This window comes from Ooceraea biroi, chromosome 7 (genome assembly GCF_003672135.1).
Source record: "Ooceraea biroi isolate clonal line C1 chromosome 7, Obir_v5.4, whole genome shotgun sequence".
Classification (NCBI taxonomy): Eukaryota; Metazoa; Arthropoda; class Insecta; order Hymenoptera; family Formicidae; genus Ooceraea; species Ooceraea biroi.
In genome coordinates this window covers 5,135,602-5,151,040 of record NC_039512.1, presented here as the reverse complement: position 1 = coordinate 5,151,040, position 15,439 = coordinate 5,135,602, and the positions used below count along the sequence as shown (strand labels likewise).

At 30.8% G+C, this 15,439-nt stretch overlaps 2 protein-coding genes and 2 long non-coding RNA genes across 5 annotated transcripts; 2 read left to right on the top strand and 2 right to left on the bottom strand.

Annotated features, from left to right (window-relative positions):
- The first annotated feature begins 15 nt into the window (after window positions 1-15).
- LOC105286988 lies at window positions 16-11,557 on the top strand. 2 transcript variants are annotated; one of them, XR_003406770.1, is made up of 3 exons: window positions 16-101; window positions 10,578-10,728; window positions 11,470-11,557. It is a non-coding gene; the product is annotated as an uncharacterized LOC105286988 (long non-coding RNA). The 2 variants fall into 2 exon arrangements; XR_895377.3 differs by lacking the exon at window positions 16-101 and adding an exon at window positions 7,803-8,400.
- On the bottom strand, window positions 3,854-7,596 carry LOC105286987 (odorant receptor 30a). Its single transcript, XM_020034213.2, has 7 exons — window positions 7,143-7,596; window positions 6,431-6,704; window positions 5,247-5,715; window positions 4,923-5,022; window positions 4,700-4,819; window positions 4,455-4,610; window positions 3,854-4,341 (listed from the first exon to the last, which is right to left on the bottom strand). Exons 1-7 carry the CDS (start codon window positions 7,209-7,211, stop codon window positions 4,288-4,290), a joined length of 1,242 nt encoding a protein of 413 aa, XP_019889772.1. The 5' UTR covers window positions 7,212-7,596; the 3' UTR covers window positions 3,854-4,287.
- LOC109611492 lies at window positions 4,697-5,253 on the top strand. The gene is made up of 2 exons (XR_003406771.1): window positions 4,697-4,811; window positions 4,914-5,253. It is a non-coding gene; the product is annotated as an uncharacterized LOC109611492 (long non-coding RNA).
- On the bottom strand, window positions 8,807-15,420 carry LOC105286989. The gene is made up of 9 exons (XM_020034218.2): window positions 15,063-15,420; window positions 14,464-14,774; window positions 14,006-14,260; window positions 13,568-13,691; window positions 11,372-11,641; window positions 10,489-10,957; window positions 10,280-10,379; window positions 9,565-9,684; window positions 8,807-9,232 (listed from the first exon to the last, which is right to left on the bottom strand). Exons 1-9 carry the CDS (start codon window positions 15,103-15,105, stop codon window positions 8,984-8,986), a joined length of 1,941 nt encoding a protein of 646 aa, XP_019889777.2. The 5' UTR covers window positions 15,106-15,420; the 3' UTR covers window positions 8,807-8,983.
- Between the last annotated feature and the right edge of the window lie 19 nt (window positions 15,421-15,439).

The window sequence follows — 15,439 nt, the reverse complement described above, 5'->3', positions numbered from 1 at the left end:
ATATGACTAGGAAATTGAGGAGTGCCAGTTTTTCGTGCGAGCTATCAAGAATTAAAAGGAACAAGAGATTTTTGCATTGTGCAACGCCAAAAAATCGTAGAGTGAGTAATTGAAACAATAAAAGTAAAAATATTTTGTATATTATGGTGATGGTCTTTTTGCAATAATCAGTGTGATTTACAGTAGTATAGTACATAGCTTTAGTATAATACATAGAAGTAGATACTTTTCTACGTAGTTTTGTGCATGAATTATTGATTAAAGAATTATATAAATCATAACTTATTCATCTTTAAGTCTATCTTATAAATTACATGTTTTCTTAATTCTTCGAAAAAGATTCTTCGGTTATTTAATTAAGTATTATATCTTTAAAATATATGTATATATTATTGATTTATATCATCTTATTGAATAATTTTATCTTTTTGGATATGCATGGTTTTTAATTCAAATACCATCGAAAAGGATGATATTTCAAATTCGCGAGGCAAAATCGCGAGCTAATTTGCTGTCATATAGATTTCACGAATATTTGCTCGCGTTGTGATGCAATTATGTTTTGTTTCTCATTAATTATATATACATATTCGCGATTAGAGATACGCGGTCAAAGAAAAATCGGATTAGAGTGTTTTAAGAATTATTTTATTCGCGTTCAGTAGAGAATATATTTTGTAATCACAATTATAATTAATTATTCAATTTTACTGCATAATCTTTTTTCTTAATATTCCATTTACTGCATTGATAGGCGCGATTATATTTTGTTCGCCTACATATTAAACGATTTAGAAGTCGCGTTATAAATTATTATACATTTCGAGTAGAAAGACGTAAAACACGTTCAATTAAATTTAAATTATTTAATTATTATAAATAAATATATAAATTATTATAAATTTAATTATTTAAAATTTAAATTACGTTTTAAAATAAGCCGCGCAATCTTCGCACAGACATTGCGAAGTAGTCTTCGCAAATATTGTGCGAAGCAATGTTCGCAATATATTGTTCGGAGATGAACTTCGCTATCATAATATGGAGCAATTCGTCGTGGGATCATCGCACTCTGCATCGATCTCCGCCAGTAAAGTGAAGTGACTTTTGTGCCGACATAAATATTCTTTAAATATCGTTAACAATAGTATCGCGTCGCGAATAAACTCGTATGTGCAAAGTATAAAGTGTAAAGAACAAAGTGAAAAGTGCAAAGTACAAAAAGAAGTGAAAACTGAAGAGCAACCAATGAGAGATTCCCAGCTGAAGAGATTACAGATGGTCGGTCAATTTCATCAGTGGCTGTGATGGATTCTATAGGATTTCATCGCTCATTGGTGAGTGCTCAATTTTACCACTTATAGAATAGTAATAACGCATGCAGTAATTTGTAAATCACGCTGAAAGATTCACAATGAAAGAACTAAATATTTTACACTTTTACACTTGTATTTCGAAAAGACAAAAATCCTATATGCTTTATATAGTTTTCCTCATAAACATGCAGTCGATTAATCTTTATATTTTATTAAATCTCTGTTACACGCTTGTATTCACACCGAGATGAAAACAGTTATTTATCTTTATAGATTCGTATATCTAACGCGCGCATATATGTATATACGATTATTTCAAGCAGGGTATGCATTCTCGAACTGAATCGCACAATTTTATTCGGTTAAGGGGGAGCCTGCTTTAGAACGCTGAAAATAAGGTATAATTTTACGAATTTTTTTAGAGAAACTATACAGCGGATCATTATAAAACTTTGATGCATTTATTAGTACATGTTTAAAGATAAAAAAAATTATTTTTTTATTTGAATATATCGCCTGTAGAGGTCGTCCTGGAGGCATCTTAGTGCAGCCGGCATTGTAAATTGGTGAGCATTCTCCTGCCTCCAAATTTCATCCAAACTGAAAAATTGAAATATTTTCTCGTTATTTATGAATTCCCATCGTCGATGAACCTTTAATATTCATAAAAACATTAAGTTAAACAATTACTTTTGCATGAAAAAGTTCAACAACTTTGCCTAAAAATCATACTTTTGTGTTCTAAGCTCCACCATTTTGGCACTTTTCAACTTTTTTCTTCTCTCTTTGGTTCATCGACGATGGGAATTCATAAATAACGAGAACATATTTCAATTTTTCAGTTTGGATGAAATTTGGAGACAGGAGAATGCTCACCAATTTACAATGCCGGCTGCACTAAGATGCCTCCAGGACGACCTCTACAAGCGATATATTCAAATAAAAAAATAATTTTTTTTATCTTTAAACATGTACTAATAAATGCATAAAAGTTTTATAATGATCCGCTGTATAGTTTCTCCAAAAACAATTCGTAAAATATACCTTATTTTTAGCGTTCTAAAGCAGGCTCCCCCCTTAATCAAATTTTCTCAGAAGCGCTTGTTAAATTTTCCATCAAGCCAAGTCTCGAAGTATATTATCGGATTATATATAGCCCAAATCAAGTTCAAATATCATTTCCTGCAAGTTTTTATTTACGCGACATATACTATAATATCATTATCGCAATTGCATCGCTATTGAAAATACCGTAAATTTAGAAATGAAAAAGTTCTAGCCATTAGAAATTGTTTCTTTTCCGAGAAGTTCTGAGTTGTTGATATCATTATTTGTTATAATGCCTAGAGTTCTCTGCAATTGAAAATACCGTAAACTCAGAAATGAAAAAGTTCTAGCCATTAGAAATTTTTTCTTTTCCGAGAAGTTCTGAGTTAATGATATCATTATTTGTTATATTGACTAGGGTTTTCTGCTATTGAAAATACCGTAAGTTCAGAAATGAAAAAGTTCTAGCCATTAGAAATTTTTTCTTTTCTGAGAAGTTCTGAGAAGTTCTGAGTTGATGATATCATTATTTTTTATATTGCCTAGATTTCTCTGGTATTGAAAATACCGTAAATTCAGAAATAAAAAGTTCTAGCCATTAGAAATTTTTTCTTTTCTGAGAAGTTCTGAGTTGTTGATATCATTATTTGTTATATTGCCTAGAGTTCTCTGCAATTGAAAATACCGTATACTCAGAAATGAAATAGTTCTCGAGTTTAAAATTTTTTCTTCTGAGAGGAGTTCTGAGTTGATGATATTATTATTTTTTATATTGCCTAGAGTTTTCTGCATTTAAAAATACCGTAAATTCAGAAATGAAAAAGTTCTAGCCATTTGAAATTTTTTCCTTTTCCAAGAAGTTCTGAGTTGATGATATCATTATTTTTTATATTCCCTAGAGTTCTCTGCAATTACAAATACCGTAAACTCAGAAATGAAAAAGTTCTAGCCATTAGAAATTTTTTCTTTTCCGAGAAGTTCTGAGTTGTTGATATCATTATTTGTTATATTGCCTAGAGTTCTCTGCAATTGAAAATACCGTAAACTCAGAAATGAAAAAGTTCTAGCCATTAGAAATTTTTTCTTTTCTGAGAAGTTCTGAGTTAATGATATCATTATTTGTTATATTGTTAACCTCCACGCGAAGACAGCCGCGCGATGGTAATCTAAACTGAACATAACGCACAACGCGAATCGAGATAACTAATCAGCGTCGCGGAAAAGAGGCAACAATGATTTCGATTTGATTTAACACGGCTTTTTTAAGAGTGGACAAGTGATAATTTTGACAAGCATTCTGTGAATTCTCGAACACGGTCTATGGCGATTATAAACATATATAAAAGTAATATAGTAATAATAAGGTAATAGTATATTAAAAATATTAAACATATATAATGATAACAGAAATCATTAATACCAATTTAATACCAATTTATTTTTATTTGCAGAAACAAGAATATTTATGTATATTAATACTGCACTCGTTATTTTTAAAATTATTGTTGAAGTTTATTGATTGATGTTATCATGTATGACTTAAGATCGAAAACGAATTATCTGATAAACGCTCACGTGAAAAAGTTTTTCTTAGTTTATTCTAGATAGTTTCTTTCATTAAGCTAGAAATGATGGTCTTTACTGTTCCATGTTTGGCAATTAATTTAATATCGAACAATCTATAAGTTACGGTAAGAAGATGTACAAATCTTTTTCACGCACGAAGCAAAACGTGTTCACGTATTATATTGATATAATTTCGTTATAATATTTCTACACGTACAATAATAACACTGCTATATGTAATATGTTTGAAATAGGCGGAATTCTTTCTTTATAATTTTTTGCTTTTCCGATATTTAGATACATATACGTGTATGTACGTGTGTGTGTAGTCTATACATGTTTATATATATTTATTACTTTAACTTTGCATAGCTAATAGAACTGATACGTAACCAGCTGATGTTTTTATTATCTGAAATATACATGATAATGTGATTGTTATAAAAATATCTTGTTGATACAACAACGGTGTAGCTTAAATTAATGAAAAAATATAATTCGGATAATAATAATTAAGTCACTTACGTTACAAAACGTTGACATTGTCATAGGAAATATCTTCCCAGCCGTAATATACAGAGGCTTGCTAGTCCGAATCATTAACAGCACCAGAACTTTTGCTTTTTTTGGCTCCAATTTGTACCATTCGTATTCATATGCTGCGTAATACATCGCTTCACACTTAATAAATAATATAACATGTAATAATATAATATAACATGTTTATCTTGTTTCTTTTTGCTATGTGCTTTTAATATATCTAGACTGACTTGTGTTACCAAACGTTCACCCGCAGCACAAAATAGGCACATATAACCACAAAAGTTTATCATAACAGATACAAGATACATGAAACGCATCGTTGACATCTGGCTTCGTTCTGTGAGTATCTGAAAAATTGAGCATATTAAGATACAATTTTTCTTCAAAATAAAAATTGTATTTTATAACTTTATTTTTACAAATATAATTTTCTTTTTTTAGCGAACTTACTGCAATGATTAAAAATCCGTATAAACAGAATAAAGTGCTAAAATAGATCAGTAATCCAAGTAACAATACGGTAAATATACTTTCAATAGTATCAAAATATCTGTAAGACAAATTTTAATTATGTAATCTTAATAGATTTTTCAGATCAAGCGTGCGATGCTTCTTGAGAATTCATTTTCGGAGAAAGATGAATGAAACCAAAAAAGAGACAATGATAATGTTGCCAAGAACAAATAGATATTTAAATATAGAGAAGCCAGGGAACAGAAAGTTGCTAATTGTTAACATTACAGTATTGAAAATATTAAATTAAAAACACGCTACTTGATTAGCCGTATATGATCTCTCACGATGAAAACCAGACCACTGTGAAATGTTTTAAACTTGCTCATGGTAATGAACTTTTCTCTAAGATTCTCCATCTGGCCACATAAATGAAATATTAGCAATCCAAGCAAGGTATCTATCCCGCCATAAGTCGCACCACTCATAAAAATCACGACGGTTTGTGCAGCGAACGTTAGCTCGAAAAATGGGCTTTGATCTTTGTCATATAGATAATAAGTCTGCAGTGGTAAGAGTTTATTCGGATCGGTGATGTTTGTCGTATATCTCACGGATTTTCCAAAGCAAGGTAAAATGACAAGTAAAGTGATTCCCATCACCATGAAAACATATCCGATCATAGTGACAATACGCGTATTCTGGGCTTGCTTTATCATAATGTATAATTCCTTATCGGTTTTGGCTTTTATCCAGTCTTCAGCAATCATGTTTATTACCAGCACGAGATCTTTAAAAAAATAAAACGTTAAATACAATGTTTGATAACAATAAAAAATTATGTTTTAAAGATAATTTTAGATACTAATCATAAATGCATATAATTGCATATCATTGAAAATTATGAAAAAGAATAAATTAGGAAAACATGAAATAATAATCCTTCATATTTTATTTTTTTATATTCCATTGCATTATTATTTATGGTTTTGTTAATCCGTTTTTTCAATTTTATATTGTATATATGATTTAATATTGTATTTGTTGCGTGATTATAATATGAGAATAATAAGATAATAAACTTTAGTTTGAATATAACTAATTCCAGAGAAGATAAATAAGTATAGGTATACAGGCACACATTTACGTATACGTCGCGTTATTATTTACATAAGGCATCATGTTATCTTTAGATCTTAATTATTTTGATGTATCACATCGTACGTCATATAATTAACGTTAAATAAAAAAAGAGACCAAAGAGTTTTACAATTTTTACAATTTTTTATTGTACTGATTGGCACTAATTGGTGTTTTCTGTTATATAAAATTATATAAAATATAATTGATAATTATTGTGTTAAGAAGTGAGGGAATGGAAACTGTATATATTGTGTTAATCTCAGAAGTATTTTGCTTTTACTTCTAACTTTTGTCACGATACAATTAAGCTGACATTAAGTTCTTTTTTATTAATTAATACACATAAGAGTAGTTATATTTACCAGGTTTCTTCCACCATATCACGACAAGCTTCATTACTGTCGTTATTAACGGTAAAGTATATTGTAGATTGTCGATCATCAACATCATGTCGCCCCAAGTTCTCAACAACGAATGGATTGCGGGAATCACACCGATGAAAGTAATAATGATAAAAGTTAATATTGCACGTAAATCCGACAAAACTTTATCATAAACTCTTTTGTGAGTCATTGGCCATATGCCAATAGCGTTCAGTATAAGGTAATTCAAATGAGTTGCCCATTCGAAATTTTTCTAAACAAATTTAAGCGCTATATATTTATAATAAATAGCGATAATAAAATTATATGACACATTAGAATAAATTTAATATTATTTCAGTAAATTGCAATAACGCGATGGATATTTTTAATAATTTTATGACATTTATTACACAAATAGATCTTCCAGCAATTTTATGATTACTATTAATTAATTAATCTCATTATTAAAAAATAATAGTTTTAATAAATTATTAATTATTATTAAAAATTACTTAATTCTAGCAAAAAAGTCTTTTTTAATTATAATTTTGTTGATAATTTATAAGGATGTTAATTTACTGTGTATTTTTATGAAATAGTTACAAAAGAAGAATAATTTAAGGTACAACAATTGAGAACGAATTGCAGATTGAATTAAGGCTGCGTAATCGATACGCTGATAATATCAAAATGCGTGAGGATATGTTACGTATCGTATTTTCTTATCAATATCGTTGCTATCATCATTCGCATATTTTGCGATCTTCATGATGTCCATGTTGAGTAACGCAGCAAACTAAAACGAGGTTCTTCCGAAAATATATGCCGGAAGTATATCTTTTGAACTTCTGCGAGTAGTAATTGCTTTACATCAAAGTTTGAAAATTGTGTGAAAATGAAGTTCTTTTCTGAATGCAGAAAATTGTAAATGTACCAAGTGTCGATATGTTTCAACGATTATTACAACTGTTAGATGGTATAGACTTATGGTAAAGTAATGACAAAGTACGACAAGTGACAGGGCCGCATATTATAAATGTCATGCACCTTTATATTGTCAAATAATTGATCAAATTAATTGGATTAAACAACAATTTTGTTGAAGACACAAATTGCTTCATTATTACATAATTCGAGAATAAAGTGTAATGAATATAAAAATAACAGAAATATTATTTTAACACATAATAAAATATTCGGTCTTCTCAATTATATTACTTGTTTTTATAAATCTTTTATAAGTGATTCGATAATACAATAATTGTTATGTTCACGAAAATGCTTACTATTTTACTTTGAACGTAATTCTTCATGTTCTTCCGTCCTTTTTTTATTTCTGGTAATATGCACCCTACGTTCCTGTTCCACATATTCTAAGTTTAAGAAGTTTATGAAATGTTCGTTAAATAACACGGAATAGCTGTCTCATCAAAGTTTATACCCAGTATAGGGTTGATAGTGTTCTCACACTCCATCCTTTCCATCGAAACAGCATGCGCATGAAGAAGCATGCGCATTTTACATGTATGGGAGGGAGAGAGTGAAACCTGCGATCCACTGCGATGGAAACCCTTCGACTTCCCATGCAGTCTTCCTCGTGCAGTATAGGTGATATACTGGTGACAGGTGGTATTTTACAGTAACGTATTGGTGATGAAAACGAGGCGTATTTATTTGGCTTATGTATCTCTCATGTTGCGTTTAGTATTTCGCAAGTAACATTCATTTGTATTAGAAGAAGAATGTGATTAACGTTACATTACAATAATATTATAAGAATTGATAATCTTTATATTATTAGAAATATCATTACGCAGAATGAGATATATGGAGAAAAATAACGATCTCCGTAGTTTTAATTACCGTATAGTGTTATAACTTTCTCCGTACTTTTACCTTATGGTGGAGATAAGCGAAAAGCGTTGATGTGCATCACTGAAAATGAGTCACACAGAGAAGACTGACTGGTAAGATTTGATGTAGGATGTTGAAGAATTGATGAAAATTAACTGTTTAAGGCGTTGATCGCCGTATCGTTGAAAATATATAATTAGTGAATAATAAGTATGTTTCTTTTATGTTTATATATATAAACATATTAGAATATAATAATCTTAAAACATTTTGATTTTAAGGAAAAATTATTTAAGTAGTAAGCTTTTTCTAAGAATAATATTATATATTTTGATTTTTACGATAATTATTTAATTTATTTTTATATTTCGTTTCTGCTGGGTTAAATATACGTGATTTTTGACATGAGATTTGAAGTAAATTTTATGCACTTTGCCTGGCGAGTAAAACAGATACATAGCCTCCTGATGTTTTTATTAACTGAAATTTATATAAAAAATAATACATTTTATAAAGATATATAAGAAAATTTATATTATTGCATTTTTACCATCTAATTTTTATACGATAATATGATTATATTCCTATTGATTCGTAACTGCAAAATGTCTTAAATAATAATATTAGAAACATTTCGTTTTTATAAGTATATAAAAAATATTTGCAATATAAGTATATAAGAATATTAATAATAATTTATAATTTAACGTAAAAAAAAGAACATATATAATGCTCGAATAAATAGTTATTTCTATTAAAAGTAAAAATGATACCAAGTAAATCACTTACATTACAAAACATTGACATTGTCATAGGAAACATTCTTCCAGCTGTAATATATAAGGGTTTGCTAGCCCGAATCATTATTATAATCAGAGTTTTTGCTTCTTCTGGTCGTAACATATACCATTCGTACTCATATGCAGCATGGTATATACCATCGCACTTCGGAAATGATATGAAGCAACAGATTAATTTCATTTTTTTATTATGTACTTTATATAGGGTGTCTAACATAAGGCGAAAAACCTCTCGCCCACGGCTAGCCGCTTTTTTACGTCATTCATGCCTACTTCCCTTGCTGCCAATCGTGTCCGCTGAATTAGCGAACTTTCTTTACTTAGTTATTCGAAATTTGACGTGGTTGTTTGCAAAATGGTACGGGACTTTTTAATTCAGTTTGACGAGATCTACCTGTGGGCGAGAGGTTTTTCGCCTTATGGCAAACACCCTGTATACATATGTACATATTTACGTGCATACATGATAATACTTACTTGTGTAACCAGAATTTCGCCTACTACACAATATAAACACATATGGCCACAAATGTTTAACGCAACAGAGATTAGGTATATCAAACGCATCATCGACATTTCTTTTCCTTCCGTAAACACCTAAAATATTAATGAAAGAAATTATTACATAGTATTAGGTCGCTACATAAGTTCTTGCCACTTTGTAATGTTTCTTTATTGAAATGAAATAATCGATAACAGCATAAATCAAAGTATCTTCTATTGTTTTCCCATTTTTCTGGCAACATGCGAATAGCATATCGAAAGAAGTCATTTTTTAAGGTTATTCATTCATCGACCCATCGACAAGAACTTATGCTAATATTTTTCTGTGGCAATATTATCTCAACTGAATTATTAAATCGTATCATATCTTACTTGACATTTTAGAAAATGTTAGCGTATTTTAAATAATAACTATTGACAAATTAATCATGATTTTGTTTATATAATATTATTTTTAATATTACTTTTATATCTCAAGTTATAAAATATAATTTTCTTGTGTTTTTAATACAAGATGCTATCATTACAAATAAAACATTTAATTTATTTAGATGTTGTTATTTATAGTAACTAATAATATTTGTGTAAAAGTGAAAAAATTAAGTGTTTTTGCAATTTTGAGATGCTTTCAAATCTAGCTTCTATACATTAATCCACGAATAAGGAATAGATTTTCTTTGCAATTTACCGCGATAATTAAAAATCCATATAAACAAAACAGAGTACCAAAATAAAGTAGCAGTCCAAGTAATAATAAAGTGAATGTGTTTTCGACGACATCAAAATATCTAAAACAGGAATGCCAATGAATTTCTAATCCTAATGCACATCTGAATCGGACTTTTAAAGAAATGAACGTTATATTAATAATTTCTAATACTAAAGCTAACACGAAACTTGATTAATCGTATGTGATCCCTGACGATGAGGGCGAGATTGCTGTGGAAAGTCTTGAATTGTCTCATATTGGTCAATTTGTCTTTCAGATTCTCCATTTGGCCGCACAAGTGAAATATCAGTAATCCGAGCAAGTTATCTATGCCGGTGTAAGATGCACCAGCTGTCACAAGCAGGAGACCCTGCGCCACATATGTGAGCTCGAAGTACGGGCTTTGGTCCTTGTCGTAAAAGTAATAGGTTTGTAGTGGCAAAATCTTCTGTGGATCGGTGATATTCGTTACGTATCTCAACGACATCCCGAAGCACGGTAGAAACACGAGTAAACTGAATCCCACAGTCATGAAGACGCATCCGAATATGGTGATGGCGCGTGCATTCCGTGCATGATTTTTCATTACGTGCAATTCCCTGTCGGTTTTGTCCTTTAACCAATCGTCAGCGATCATGTTTAATACCGACGTGAGATCTTTAACAACACAACAAAAATTGTTCCATGTATCATAATTCCTGTTCGTTTTGTAAATCTTATTAGAAGTGAAATGATTAATTAGTACTCCGTTGAGTAAAATCGATCTGATTTGTTCGAAGTTTGAATATTTTTATATATTAAAACTTAAAAAAATGATTCTTCTCAAAAGAAAATATTAATTTACTTAAAATTGCCGAATTGTAAATCTTTTTACATGTAATATTTTTTATCTTTTCTAAGATTTTTATCTTTCTTAAAAATTCTTAAAAAATATTAATTTATGTGTTTTTGCTTATGAAATTCGTCTGTTTATTATTATCGATCACAAATTTGATTACTGAAGTATTTTGTACATAATTTCTTTTTTGGATCTGATTGTATTGTTCAACGTAAGCGGTCATTTGCTATTACCGAGTTTTTTCCATCGTAGGATCACTAGTTTTATTATCGTTGTCAGTAACGGTAAAGAAAACTGCAAATTGTCTATTGTTGCAATCATGTCACCCCAGGTTCTCATCAAGGAGTGTATCGCGGGGATCATACCAATGAAAACGAACAAAAACAGGGAGAACATCGTGCGCAAATCCGAGAAATAGTCATCACAGTTATCTCCGTGAACGTTCGGCCATATACCGACCATGCTTAGGGTGAGACGATTCAGCTTAATCGCCCATTCAAAATCTACCTAGGCAAATATAATAAATGCAGTATTCAAAATCAAATCGAACCTTTATTGTCTTTTACCTGGCATGAAGAATATTACTGTACTATTTTAGATATTGTTTAAATAATTGATATAATAATTGAAATAATAATGAGAAATAAATAATAATTAATTGACGTGTTCCGTCATTGTAAATGTAGTTTTTTCTTATTTCTGCATACAAAAAAATTGAAACATCTTTAAAAAACTTTTTAATACTTTTTATAACTATATAATTTAAATAAAATGTACAAGATGGTGTGATTATTGACAGATAATAGATACTCTAATAATTTAAATATACGTAGTTTTCTTGATTTGTGTCATGATTAACACTTTACATGATGAATATATATGATAATTGCAAGCACCTGCATATCTTGTTGACTCGGTGGTATGCATGCTGGAGAAGTGTATAGTCACGTAAAGACTACTGTTTTACTCTGCCGTGCAAAATGTGTATCCCATAGAACTGTAGAAAATCCAACTGTTGCGCGCCGTTTCGATTAAAATATATATAGACTTCATGATACTGTTTAATACATTGTAAAGTAGCATAAATGTTGCAACGGCGGCGTGCACACTTGTTATAATGATCATGTGTCAGAATCACATAGGAAAATGAAAATAAAAGATGTGAAACGAGTAATAAAGGAATGACAGGGCCGCAATAGTAAACGTTATTTTCATTTATATCGTGAAATAAATCATAATTTCAAGTATGTCGGAGGAACGATTGGGTTAATGCAAATTTATGAACAATGTGCCACGAATTGATTTACTATTACAAACATAGTACGTATATGAGAAACGTACAAATAAAGTCAATTAATAAGAAGAAACCTTGTTTCGGCTATAATAATATACTTTAGGATTTTTAATGACGTTACTTCTTCGAATTTTTATTTCGATATATTAATGATTTTTATGTCGATCATAAAATATATTTAGGCAATTATTATTTATTGAGGCAAAATATATTTGCCTCAAATGTGCTTTTCTGAACATTTTTTATCTCTAAAAATTGGACTACGCGCCCCTGACCTCCATACATTCAAAGTTTACGAAGTTACGCACGATATATCGATGTTACAAGCGTCACGCAAGAACCATCATGCAATAAAGTTTGCGCCCTAGTAATAGGGCGTACACTGCATCCCTTCTACTTCATGTAACGTTGAAGCATGCGCGTTCTACGTACCTTTAACCATCGATATAGTCGGGTCACCCACTTGCGGCAGTGTTTTGCGCGCATCGGGGATGTGAACATCGTCTGTCGAACAGTATTTATTGTTAATAGTGAGTGTTGATTTGAATGGTGAGAGTTTATTGTTAATGGTGAGAGTTTATTGGTTTTGGTGAGTTAATGGTGAACATTCATCTATCTTATCCTTATCTCTCATTGCACCGGATTACATCGGGTAAGTTTGCCATATTCTTCTGTAATACTTAAAGTTTCTATAAGTAATATAAAGTCTGTAAATCTTAAATAAATTTCTGCTTATCATTATTACTGTTGTGCAAAATTCTACATGCTTCTAACCATGGTTACACTAACGTTTACGATCATTCTTTTGCGCGTTTCGATTTTTTCTAATTAACAAATAACAATGCAGTTGTGTTTGAATAAAGAGACATTCACAACTGTAGTAAACAGATTTGAACTTTAACTGAAATAGGTTGGTAGTATCCCAGATTATTTAGTATTTTTGAACTTATTTAGCGCTTACATTACTGTTTTATGCGTAGCTGTTAAGCGGCAATTTTTGCCTGTTAACAAAAGATTCAATTGACACTACGTAAATAATGCATAATGTGGTATATTTTCTCAATGATCTTTATTAAGTATTATGAATAAGCAAGAAACAAGAAAGAAGGATAATCTTAGAGTGCCATTTTTTGTCGGAGCCAAGGGAGGAAAGAATAAACGCTGGTGTATACATCTGGGTAACCCACGGCGCACGGTCTTCCACGAGAAACGCAACCAACAATTTCTTGACCTCGGATAATTCCGCTGCCACTGTCTCCCTGTAATAAACAGACGAAAATTGTTATATATCGTTTTATCAAAAAATCCACGTTTGCTTTTATTTCTATCTTACAGAACAATTTTATTAAAATTCTACTTTAAGAGATAAAATAACATCTGAAGCAAAATCGCTCCATGCAATTACAAAGAATGGAGTATAATTACAATTACGTGTTATATAGATAGGAAATATTGAATTTAAGAATAAATAAATAAATAAAAAAAAATATATATATAATATTATATATATATATATATATATATAATAAATTCACAAATGTGTAGAGAGCTTATTACTAATGTAACTACGTACGTGGCAGTTTCCGGTTTGGTAAGAGATGAGGGTACAGAATTCATGAGCAAAGATACGCATGAAGCCCTTATGGTAATCTTGGCATTCTGTCGCGGGTATGCATCTCGAGTCCAATTTCTGCAAGTCGTTATGAATGGGTTTTCCAAGGCCCATGGAACCCCAGGCGGCAATCGTGAGAGGATCATTCTTCATCACGTCTCTGCTTGGTAGGTTGATTGGTCGTTGGCGCCCGTTGAACTGAATGGGCTTGGTCAGCTGAAAATGTTTCATGCACATGTCAACGATGGAATTAGGCTGAGCTAGATTACAATTAAATTCAAGTATATCTGACATTGACGCTTATTCAGCATTTGTTATTAGTCAGATGAAACATGCAGCATAAACGTGTATCACGAATATGCCACAATGACATAACAACATACGCACATATGCAACTAGTGTGTAATTTACCTCCGTACCTTGATTATACCGATATCGTAGCCATAAGTGCTGGGATGATATTGCTCGTGTGAAAAGACATCTGCCACCTGATGAACCTCTCCACCTGAATTCAGGTAGGTTGTACCGGAAACGACAGTTAAACCTCGTCTTGAAGAGGGATTCTTCAAGCTTTCCAGACAATGCGCGGCAGTAAGAATGTGGACTGGACTGATTATGCTACCGCCGCACATATGCCGGTTGTTCATTCGCATGGAGACAGCATGTGGAAAATTGTCTATAGTGGTGGGTCTTCCATTTACCAACTTCTCCGGTTCATCTGCATAAACTCCTGCAAATACAAGGAAATGTGTGTGTGACTGAATATATATTGTATACTTAATTAAATTGTCTATATTATGTATATAGGCAATTCTCATATATTTAATATAACGCACTAATAACCTTTCTAAATGGACTTCGAAAAAACAGTATAATATTATATATTTTAATTTGTCATTAGAAAGATTGCAACTCGCAAAAATGTTATTGTTATTATTATCAATCTCAATATCTTTGCGCGATTATTATTTAATATCTATATAGTAATATTATTAAATTTGTAACGTTTAGAACTTACCAATAATCGCCAAGGCGACCAGGATACACGATAGGTGTCTCATTGCGTAACTATTGGCTGTCTCCACACCGCACTTGAAGAACTTTAGGAAGTACAGTACTGACCAATGTGCATGAAGCAATATATATACGCATGGAAATATGTACACAGTTGTTGCATTAGTGCAGAATTAATAAACCATTCAATTTTTATCGCATGAGTAATGAGGTGAGAATCATAATTAAGTGACGATGAATTAAAGACGATATTAAGATAATATTTGATTTTCCTTTATAGTTATTCACATATATCTGATATTGTGCAAGGTTGAGTATATAAAATGTGTTACGTTTTTGTGAGAATGATATATGTTGCTACAAACAGAATAATAACAAAAT

What these genes read in the sequence shown, in the direction of transcription:
- LOC105286987 (XM_020034213.2), bottom strand. Translation starts at nt 7,211, where the DNA reads ATGGACATCATGAAGATCGCAAAATATGCGAATGATGATAGCAACGAT. An exon ending in TTGATAAGAAAATACGATAC is followed by an intron (nt 6,705 to 7,142) that starts GTAACATATCCT and finishes AAATTTGTTTAG; the next exon opens with AAAAATTTCGAATGGGCAAC. An exon ending in GATCATATACGGCTAATCAA is followed by an intron (nt 5,023 to 5,246) that starts GTAGCGTGTTTT and finishes TTTGTCTTACAG; the next exon opens with ATATTTTGATACTATTGAAA.
- LOC105286989 (XM_020034218.2), bottom strand. Translation starts at nt 15,105, where the DNA reads ATGAGACACCTATCGTGTATCCTGGTCGCCTTGGCGATTATTG. An exon ending in ACGATATCGGTATAATCAAG is followed by an intron (nt 14,261 to 14,463) that starts GTACGGAGGTAA and finishes AAACATTTTCAG; the next exon opens with CTGACCAAGCCCATTCAGTT. An exon ending in ATGGATTTTTAATTATCGCG is followed by an intron (nt 9,685 to 10,279) that starts GTAAATTGCAAA and finishes TTAATATTTTAG; the next exon opens with GTGTTTACGGAAGGAAAAGA.